The sequence below is a fragment of the Mus caroli genome, chromosome 5 (assembly GCF_900094665.2).
Source record: "Mus caroli chromosome 5, CAROLI_EIJ_v1.1, whole genome shotgun sequence".
Classification (NCBI taxonomy): domain Eukaryota; kingdom Metazoa; phylum Chordata; class Mammalia; order Rodentia; family Muridae; genus Mus; species Mus caroli.
Window position 1 is genome coordinate 69,437,639 of NC_034574.1, and position 11,236 is coordinate 69,448,874.

The following is an 11,236-nucleotide window of genomic DNA, read 5'->3' on the forward strand; positions in this document are numbered from 1 at the left end:
CATCCATGCCAGAGTTCTTCACATTTTTGACGACTTTCTTTCCTTACCTTTTTATCTTAAGAATCTGTTCCAAGCGGAGAGAATCAGAGTGTAGCGGGAGGGGATGAAGAAGCGGTAGATGAGTACCAAGAGCTAAATGCAAGAGAAGAGCAGGACATCGAGATAATGATGGAAGGCTGCGAGTGCGCCATCTCTAATGCTGAAGCCTTTGCAGAGAAGTTGTCCCGAGAGCTGCAGGTGCTCGATGGGGTAAGAGCTGCTCGTGCTGTCAGTGAGTGCTGCAGTGGATCGAGCACAGAGGCTGGTGATGCTGGTGACGCTCAGGCTTTCTGCCTCAGCACCTGAGCTTTTGGAAGTGGGATTACTGCGTCTTTGTCAACTTGTTAGTAGCTGTTTAAAAGATGAACCCGGCGCTGAGGAGATGGCTCAGTGGCTAAAGCACTTGCCATGCAAGTTGAGGACCAAGGTTCAGACCCCCAGGCCCTAAGTAAATACTTGGGGCATAGCAGCTCTTCTGTAGTCCCAGTGCTTGTAACTCACAGACAGTGGGTCCTCTGACTCGACCAGACAGATCAGGGAGCTCTGGGTTCAGGTGAGAGAGCCTATCTCAATAATAAGGAACAGAGCAATTAAGGAAGACACCCTACATTTGCTGTCCACGCTTACTCACACAGATGTCAGTGAATATTCACACCTACACACGCGTGCGCGCACACACACACACACACACACACACACACACTCACTAAAAACCGTTTCCAGTGAAGACATTTGGCTAAGGCTAAGGCTTTAGATATTGGAGTGTTCTTATTATGCAGTGGTGGAAGAAAAAAGTAGATGGCCAGACCCCACCTTAGGGGTTAATTCCCTAGGCTCTGAATAGGTCATTACCAACGAGTAAGCATTTTTGTTATTGTTTTTAGGACAAACTAACATAAGAGAAAGGTAGCTGAAGTAAAGTAGTGTGGGGACAGGGAAGGAGCTAGAGTCAGTTACCAAAGGGGAGCAGGACAAGTGTGGGGTGGGAGGGGGAAGGAGCTAGAGCTTTCAGAGGTGTTAGAACAGAGCCTGTGATGTCTCTGCACAGTTTCTGAAGTGTGGTCTCAAGCATCAGTATAGAGGCAAGCAAGCCTTTCAGAACACTATGGAGAAAGTGAACCAGAAACTGGCTGACTTGACGCAGAGAGCTCTGGCAGCATCTCACCTCTGTACTTGCTGTGCACATTTAAACATCAGGAACCTTTACATTTCCTTCACTTTGTAGGCCAACATCCAGTCAATCATGGCCTCTGAGAAACAAGTGAACACCCTGATGCAGTTGCTGGATGAGGCGCTAACGGAGGTGGACCAGATAGAACTGAAACTGAGCAGTTACGAGGAAATGCTCCAGAGTGTGAAAGAGCAGATGGATCAGATCTCTGAGAGCAACCACCTGATCCATCTCAGCAACACGAATAATGTGAAGCTCCTGTCCGAGATAGAGTTCCTCGTGGTGAGCATTTCCATAGGCTACCAGCAGGGCAGAAGCAGGAAGCCTAGTGATGTTAGGTAAAACTCACTTATAATCCAGCTTCCTTGTGAGATCAGGATGTAAAGTGATACAGAGACTGAGTGATGGGTGAGTAGTGCCCTGCCTGTGTTTTCCCCACAATTGGCACGTGCAAGTGGTGTGTTTGAATGTGTTCCAGAACCACATGGACTTGGCCAAAGGTCACATAAAGGCCCTTCAGGAAGGAGATCTTGTTTCTTCCCGAGGCATTGAGGCCTGCACCAACGCTGCTGACGCCCTGCTACAGTGCATGAACGTTGCTCTTCGCCCAGGTGTGTAGCCGTGATACAATCTGACCAAGAACCGAGACTAACACTGGGACTTGGTAGAAATATTTTGACAAGAAGTAACTTGGGCTAAGTGACTATTAGCTATACAAATGAGTTTCACAGATTCCCCTACAAATTCCTATTAACACTAAACGTTTTCATTTCAGTCCCTTCTAATGGGCCATCTTTACCTTCACAAATGTATTTTTATGCTCTATCTAGTTTTTATTTGTTTAGTTGGGGGTTAGCTTCTCACTGCATAGCCTAGGCTGGCATTACACATACAGTCCCCCTGCTTCTCTAGTGCCAAGTATACAGGCACGCACCACCATGCAGCACTCTCACCATGATCTTGTTTAAACATATAGCTTTCTTATTGTGTGTGTGTGCACATATGTGTGCATGTGTGCATGTGTATAACAGTGTCCGTGCTGAGGTCAGAGGGCATGTTTGTAGATTCAGTTCTTCTACAACTTTAGGGTTCTTGGGGTTGAGCTCAGATTTCCAGGTGTGTGTGCAAGCACCTTCACCTCCGGATCCATCTCGCTGCCCTGCCACAATCGCTCGATGCTGCTTTAGATGTAGCAGACAAGCACAGGTAGACGTTAGGACAGGCCAGGGAAGATAGGGGTTTCTAGGCAGCGGAACCTAGAGAATACCAGGAAATCCTCACACTCGGTAGGTCTGGGCTGAGGTCCTATTTCTAGTGGTTGCCAGGTGATACTGAAGACGAACCAGGGTGTTGTATTACTTTTTCTCCTTTTAAAGTTTTACAAAGCATGTGAATAAGCCATTACAGCTTTGGATTCTTCAAAAGTTAAGTCTCGGTATCATTAGCACAGTACAGATTTGAGCTACAGCTCAGTGGGAGACTGTCTGTCCACCATGCACAAGGCTCTGGGTGCACCGGGACCTGGGGTTGGCGAGCTTAGTAATCGTGGAGGGGAGGCCAGCAAGGTGGTCCTCAAGAAGAGGGGCTTGCTGGACAGCTTGGCCACCTGAGCTGGAGTTCTGGGACCAACGCAAAGGTGAAGGCTGAGGAAGGCCTCCACAGACTTGTCCTCTGACCGCCACACACATGTTGTGGAGAGGCGTTTCTTGTTCCTCTTTGCCCTTCCCAAGCAAGCGATCGAGCAAGTGAGTGAGGGACTGTGGTTGTGCCGTAGGCCAAGTGAGTGAGGGACTGTGGTTGTGCCGTAGGCCATGACATGCTCCTGGCCGTCAAGCAGCAGCAGCAGCGCTTCAGTGACCTGAGGGAACATTTCGCCCGGAGACTGGCCAGCCATCTCAACAATGTTTTTGTTCAACAGGTAATTTTAATCTGCTATTAAAACTGACATGTTTCCGCAGGTCATTAATATGTTGCCCTAAACTTAAATTCCCCCAAATATTTACTGTGTTCATTTGGGGCTATAGTGTATTCCTTCCCATGTTTCTATGGTTTGAAGATTTTGAAATCTGTGCATAGTTCCTCACAGATGTACCTTGGACTGCAGGTAACCTTTACACAGACGTCAAGTTCCTTCTAGCTGAAACGGATGCTAGGAATCACAGCTAGATTCATTAGTTACATAAGCAATTGGCAGGCGTGTGTTAACTTTTGAGCCTTTGTGTTTCTCAGTGTTCCAAGGTGAGAATCAGACCTGACTCGTTATCTTCAATGTTTCATAGGCTCTGTATAGTTAAATACAGTGTGGTCATACAAAGAAACCGCTAGTCCTGCTGTGACTTTTAGTTGATTGGCTCTCCATGTTATAAACTTGCCTCTCTTTCTTTGGAAAGAGATGTTATAATTAATGATAAGGTAAGAATATTTTAGTAATTGCAAGGGACCTTACAATTTGAACAACAGATATTTTAATAGTTAATATAATTAGATTCTTGTGGGGTTTTTTGCATTTTATTTTATTACACATATTGAACAGAAAAAAATCAGGAAAAATCTTAATAATTGATAAATTCTCTCTGAAAACATTGGATTTTCTTTGAAGTATTCTGAAACAGTTGTCTTTCTTATATTTTATTTCCCACTAGTTTACTCAGGCCCTCCTACAGCTCTATAACAGGTCCTACTTTCTTTCGGTTCCTGTGAGTACATCAAATTGGCTCAAGCCTCTGTGACTTTTTTTTTTTTAATCTGTCTCTAAAGTTTGCTAAAGTTAGCAGCAGAGCATTTATGCTTACAGCTTAACTTACTGATTTAAGCTACCCATTAACTATATTTGTAATAGTTTTTAAATATCCCATTTGTCCCAAAAGGCATTTAACCTCATTCTGCTTGTCCATCTCCCTGTTTCTCACCTCCTTGATTTTTTAGTAATTACTTGTCAGTGGTTGAGGTGCATTGTGGACACTGCTTTGGGATAAATGCTACTGATCCTGTCTGTGAGAAGCCCAAAAGCTAGGGCAGGGAGACAGACATCCTTGGGAGTACAGCTCTCACTGGTTTCATAAAAGCATGGGACGGGAAGATCAAGGCAGACGCCTCAACAGTTCACTGGACTTGAAAAGTGGCAAGAAGTCAACTGAAAAGTCACATAGGAAACTCCCATTCTTCTTAGCTTATTATTTTTAATGCTATTGGCTGTGATGCTGTCCACATGTGTAATGACATCAAAAATGTCAGTCGACAGTGGTCTTTTTGCATCCTTAACTATTGGTTATAACGTGCGGTTATTCATTCTGTTTGCTTCTTTGCCTTTTAAACTAATGGCTTTGTTTAAAATGAATGCTTCTCGTTTCTGAAACTCTAATATGTACTGTTAACATGGACGTGATGCATGTTAAGAATGAGAGTGTTGCATCAGCCTGTGATGTGTTGTCAAGATGGAAAACGATGTCTCAAGTGCAAGAACGAGATCAATGGTCTCTGTTGAACTTAGTCACCAAGACCCTAGCAAAAGGGCTAAAGAGCATGGCGATTTCCATTCCAGACGAGGGGAGATAGCTGGGAGGATCTGACCAGCACATGGTGGTGCCCCTCTCTCAACCTTAGTTGCCTCATTTCATAACAGAGAATCAAAGTACCTGTTCCACTTGGACTAATATTTGCCTATAGTCGGTTGCCCCATGGTAACTTTTATTAAAAGTTCTAGTGCCTGACTGGATGTAGTGGCACTTGCCTTCAGTCTCAGTACTAGGGAAGCCGAGGCAGGCAGATCAGGCTAGCCAAGGCTAAATAGTGAGACCCTGGATTGAAAACAAGCAAAAATCACACACATACACACACACTGGTAAAATCTTAGAGCTAACCACGTTTTTATGTATTTTAATTTGAATAACCTGTGAATTATATTGGTTATTTTAGATGAGAAGTACATTACAAGGGTATTGTATGGATTCGACTTTGTATAAAAGGTACCTAGGCCATGGGCACTCAGTAATTCTGTAATTGTTGTTGGTGATCTATTATTATATATAATAGAAACCTTTAAAACGTTCAATGTAAGCATATGAAGAACAAATTTCTTCATACTTAGTGGCTAGCATGTGATTATTTTTGTAATATTGATTGAATTAAGCACCTTAAACAATTTTACAATTTCCTATCCTTTTCTGGGAAATTTATCTAAGATTATATTTTTAATAACATTCAGTCTATCTTGACAGTAATATTTAAAGGTAATGATAATATTTGAAACACCAGTTTCTCAGGTGTTTGACATGGAAATGCTGAGAAAATTTAGCACAGTAACATATGCAAAGAGCTTTGTAAATGGAAAGGTTCTCCACACAATTGCTAATAATTCTTCCACGTCCCTGGAGAGATTTGGTTTTTAATGATTTAAAAGCTTTCTCAACTTGAACTAATGTAACTTAACATACAGTAGACCGAGTAAGTAGTTATACAAAATGTGACGTTGTGTCTTGAGTCACTGAGAAAAGTTATGGAGAGGAATATTTTAGGTGATGGGAGCGTTTGTGACATTGCTTATTAGCACAGTGTTTAGAACATTTGTAAAGCAGGAGACTCTCTTCTCTCTGTCAGCACCACTACGTAAGAGACACCAGGCTCCTTCCCGGACCTGCAAGTGTAGAATTTATGAACACCTGCGTCTTAATGTGCAATTCTTAGAACCCTTCTGTAATGTGATGTTACACCAGCCATGACAAGTGTAGAGGTGAAGACAGAACAGTGATACATAATAAAGCATGAAAATTACAAGTGCTAAATCTCTGAAATTAAAATAATTTTAATTCCTTAAACGCAGGATGCTTATCAAACTATTGTATTTCAACTAGAATTATATACATTTAGGTGACTTTACCAAGAAATTAATTAGCCAGCTCCTCTTTCTGATTCAGTGGCCTTTGCAAATTTAATAGTTTCCATAAAACACAGAAACAGCCTCTAACTAGGCAACTGACATGAAGGAATGGATGTAAATGGGGCTTGTGTTGGCCTTTGCTTGCTTGCTCGAGTAGTTTCAAGTAGAATCTGCTCCTGCAGCCTCTCATCTCTGGGGCCCTCACTGCCGTGAAGCTCCACGGCACATGCTGACGAAAGAGGGCGAAGAGCTGGGGAGTTGAACAGAGCCTGAGGTGTTACATTATAGAGAGGGGTGCACACACGCATGGCTGTACGCACATCGACTTGAGGGCTGGTTGACAGTTGCAGTGTTTGATTCTGGCTCGGTGCTTTTGTTTGAAGGATTTTAAAGAAAGTCAGAAGTTAGACTTGGTTGAACAAGATTTCAGTTATGGCTTTCCTTCTATATGACCTGACCAAGTCATGGATTCTTCTAGAAAATAGGGTTAATAGGCAATAATCTAGCAGTCTGTTTTTCTAAAGCAAAATTCAAGATATATGATCTAATATTATTTATTATTTATTTACATAAAATTGTCAAGGCTTGAAATAGTCATATGTAGTAGTTTGACTAGCATATCACTATAATGGAAAAAACAGTATTACTTGTTATTAGGGATTATCATAGAAAGTCCAAGATATAGCCATCTGTAGTCCTTACAAACTTTAAATTTCACATCTTGCATATTTTTTATCAGTTGAAAAGTCTAGTTTCTAATGGGACTCTCACTAGACAGTTTATTTTGGAAAGATCCCCCTTTGGTGTGTTTCCTAACACAGTCTGTATGAAGATGTTTATTTGCTTAGTAAGTTGTAAAGTGACATAGAGAGATAAGATTTATACAACTTTCTCAATTCTCCTGAGAGATGAAGTAGGCTTTATCACAGCGCCACCATGCATGCCTGAGAATGTTAATGGCGCTAGCATCCCTTGGGTACCCAGGATGAACAAGTAAGGGCTCAGTTTTGATTTTTCCGTATTCACTTGGTATTACGAAGTGTATCTGGTCACTGTCTAGCCTTCTCTGTCATAACAGTGGTCCCTGAACGTCCTGTCATACTCGTTTACTTGTTTACCCTAGGGTCATGATCAGAGCTCAACTCTTGCTCAGCACTCTGTTGAACTGACTCTACCCAATCATCATCCATTTCATAGAGACTTGCTCCGCTATGCCAAGCTGATGGAGTGGCTAAAGAGTACAGACTATGGAAAATACGAGGGACTAACAAAGGTATGGACCTGATGCTGGTTACTCACCGGTTCTACATAGAGCCTAAGTTATATGTTTAGTTTATTAAGTTTCGAATACTAAAGAATGGTTTTGACAAAGCAAAAGACTGAATTTCTGAATGCTCATATATTTACTTGAATAAAAAGAGCCAAATTTTGAACTTCACTGTAAAATAGGATTAAGCCATATTGTAACTTGAAATATTTGTCTATTTAGTCCAGTTGTCATGAGCAATGCTTTTTTCTGTTTTCTTTTGTGTGGGTCTGTGTATGCATCTGTGTGTTCACTTGTGCAGGCATCAGAGGAGGACATTGGGTATTTTCCTCTGTTGTAGTCTGTCTCATTCTATTTAGATGGAGTCTCTCACTGAACTTGGAACTCATTTTCAACTAGGCTGGCTGGTCAGCAGATCCCAAGGATCTTCCTGTCTCTGCTTGCCCCTACCTCTGGGTTACATGGTCACAACCAGCTTTTTTATTATTTTTTTAAAGATTTCTTTTTAGTTCCGTGTATATGTCTGAATAAGTGTATGTGAGTGCCAGTGTCCACAGAGGTCAGAAATGTTGGATCCTCATGGAGTTGTAGTTGCAAGTGATTGTGAGCCTCCTGAAATGTGTGCTGGGAAGCAACCCCAGCTTTTCTGGAAGAGCAGAACGTGCTCTGAGCTGTTGAGCCATCTCTCCAACCCCACACCCAGTTTTTTGCATCTGACCCAGGTCATTATGCTTATGTAGCAAAGCACTTTTACCCACTGACCCATCTCCTTAGCCTCTTCTGGGTGACTCTTTATGTGCAGTATAGACACTTGGATGTATAAACATGCATGCGAGAATTTTTAACCTCCTCAGAATGTATAACCTGTTTGGTTTTTTGTTTGTCTGGTCTAAAGAACAGGTGGTGGTGGGAATATAAAGTGGAAGAGTGGCTCTGAAGTCAGAAGAACTAGGATGGTAATGAACTCGTGACCACAGTCTATGTACGTTGTTCAGTTGTAGGTCTCTGTGTTGGCTCTGCGCTGCTGTAAGAGGAAGCTTTCCTGATAAGGGCTGAGCGAGGTGGGATGAGTCAGGAGTCATCGCTCTGCTCCCCTGGCAGGACAGTGGTGCTTTGCTTTCCCCTAAGCCCATGGTGTGTAGTCTCAGCTTCTTGGCTACCTGAGCAGTGCCAAGCATGGGTTCCTTCTCATGAGTGGGCCTGGAGTCCAAGGAGAAAATTGTTGTTTACTCTCACAACATTTGTGGCACTATAAACTGGCATATCATGCAGGCAAGTCAGTGTTGTAGATTGCAGGGACTGTAGCTGGGTTGGGGTTTACCTTTGTCCCCTGTAGTGTGCAGAGTGTCTTCTGGTACCGTGAATCCTAGTCAGTTGGTGAAGGTTCTAGTTAGGTATTGGCTTGACTTAGCCACGTTCAGTGAGGTGTGTAAGTGTCTTCATCAACAGGTGTATCTTACCATCATACACTGAGATTTTCAGAAAGGGAAGATAAATCTGGGAAAATGTATTTTCAACCCGTAATTTAAAATGCCTTTCAAGAGCTGGTGAGACGGGTCGTGTAGGCAAGGCAACTGCTTCGAGGCCCAGCAGCTTGAGTTGAGCCCCTAGCACCAATAGGGTAGGAGAAAACCAACGCTGACAAGTTGTCTGCTGACTTCTTCCCACTCTCACACTCTCAACCTCTTCTCTACCCCACACAGTGTGAGTGCTCACACAAAATTAAAATATTCTTCAAATCAAAATTGTATGCCCAGAATTGTCTGTGTGCGTCTGATGCGGCCTGGCAGGTAGGTAAGATTGCTTCGCTCCTCAGAGGGAGACGACTGAGTGTGAGTGCAGTTCTGCTGTGCTATTCTGTGCGATTTCAGTCAGCAGAATTCTGATGTGGAGGTACGTTACGTAAAAGTATTTCTAGTACTCAAATTCTGTCCTTTTTGAAGTTTTAGGACATTAATATTTTAAATAAATATGTCTTCGCAAGAGTTTCATGCCAACAAGTGCTTTGTCCCCTAGCGACAAGTCAAATAAGTAACCAGTAAGCCTTTTGCCTAATCGTGTTCTCGGCGCACTGCCATCTTGCCTTTATATACTCTGCGGTATCCTGAGTGTGATCCAAAGTGAAGGCGTAAGATGAGCACCAGCCTCGCGCTGACGTACTCTCTGCTCCAAGAGTTTCTTGTTTTGTTTTGCTGTTTTCTTGATTGTTGTTTGTTTTGGATACAAGAGGGTAATTTTGAATGACACTACTAATGAACTTTTAAATGGAATTGACATATTTCCCAGGGATGTTACGTAATCCTTTGTTTTGAGCTTTGGTGTACTTATGTTCTCTCTCTTCTCTCTTCTCTCTCTTCTCTCTCTTCTCTCTCCTCTCTCTCCTCTCTCTCTACTTATGTTCTCTCTCTTCTCTCTCTTCTCTCTCTCTCTCCTCTCTCTCTCTCTCTCTCTCTCTCTCTCTCTCTCACACACACACACACACACACACACACTCCTTATATGGCCAATTTAGTTGCTAAATAATTGTAAAAGTCAGGAATTTTGTTTTAAAAGGAAGCAGTAAAATGACTAAACAACAACAAAAAGAACCCTGATAAGCACAAGCAAAGCCATGTTTCTCTAAGCACTTGGCTGGGTGTGCACAGCTCACACTCATTGGAATGAATAGGGTATTCCAGGGTCTTGAGGGATGAGAATCTATTCGCACTAAGGCAGAATCTCGACAGATTCCTTATTTTGTGTACATAATCTGAGCCCTCAGAAGACAGGGGTTTGGTTCTGTCCTCCATCTGCTCAGCCCATGTCTTCCAGGACTCTGCATCTGTCTGTGTTTCTGGGGTGTGACTATAGTGGGAGGGACTTCACTCATGGTTAGAAAAGTCCGAGCTTCCCCCTGCAGTAGCAGTCTCAGTCCGACAGTCTTGGAGATTTCTCAAGCATGTCTCCATCTTTGTTCCAGTGCCCAGTTCAGCAGCACATACACAAAATTGGGACAGCACAGACTAGGAAGAACCCCATGCATGCATAAGGTTCCATATTTTGATGATGGAAAATGCCCCCATACTCATAGATAGGCAGAGTTAACACTGTGAAAGTAGCTGTATTACCAGTCTTTGCTCCACAGTGAGAAATGTGCCTGGCTGTATAAAAATAGAAAGCATAAGAGATCTCTGGAAGATATCTAACAGCCAGCATGAAGCAAACCTGAAAAGGCTGCCTGGGTCAGCAATATTTAAACACAAGACAGATTCCAAGTCAGATGTTAAAAGGAATTAGTTTCGTGGTATATTTTAATTTTATGTGCTCTTGAATTTATACTAGAGCCATAGGAAATAACTGCTCAGTTGAGTAACACTTCTCATAGCCATGCTCTACCCATTGTATGTTTGAACCAGTTATTGTTACTAGAGCCTGCTCTATAAAATGGTAATTAACCTGAGATAAAGAATCTGAAACTAAGATTCTGCCCTAAGTCTAAAAAAGACAATGAACTGTGTAAGCTAGGCCCTGGAAAGACACATGATCCCTACGGCTGAAGAGTTCTTACTGGGGCAGAGTACTTCATGAAGGATAGACAGGTGTGATTTTAAAAGTCTGTATGCTAAATAATAGATGTTTGCATTAAAGGGTTAATAAATGAAATCTGTTTTAAGAAAAATTATTTTGAAAATTCTGACCTTTGGTATTACACACAAGCCTGGTGTCTTAGTCAGGGTTTCTATTCCTGCACAAACATCATGACCAAGAAGCAAGTTGGGGAGGAAAGGGTTTATTCGGCTTACACTTCCACACAGCTGTTCATCACCAAAGGAAGTCAGGACTGGAACTCAAGCAGGTCAGGGAGCAGGAGCTGATGCAGAGGCCATGGAGGGATGTTCTTTAC

The 11,236-nt window shown here is 42.5% G+C and overlaps 1 protein-coding gene across 7 annotated transcripts in view; it reads left to right on the forward strand.

Annotated features, from left to right (window-relative positions):
- Window positions 1-11,236, forward strand: part of Exoc1 (exocyst complex component 1) — a 41,052-nt gene that overhangs the window by 13,179 nt on the left and 16,637 nt on the right. For 4 of the 7 annotated variants that reach the window (XM_029477463.1, XM_029477461.1, XM_021162615.2 and 1 more), the window contains 5 exons: window positions 62-249; window positions 1,265-1,492; window positions 1,689-1,821; window positions 3,019-3,128; window positions 7,210-7,359. In XM_029477463.1, the coding sequence (XP_029333323.1) occupies window positions 62-249; window positions 1,265-1,492; window positions 1,689-1,821; window positions 3,019-3,128; window positions 7,210-7,359 (809 nt within the window). Of the gene's footprint in view, window positions 1-61; window positions 250-1,264; window positions 1,493-1,688; window positions 1,822-3,018; window positions 3,129-3,852; window positions 3,907-7,209; window positions 7,360-11,236 lie in introns of all 7 variants that reach the window. The other 3 variants (XM_029477458.1, XM_029477460.1, XM_029477459.1) reach the window with 1 other exon arrangement.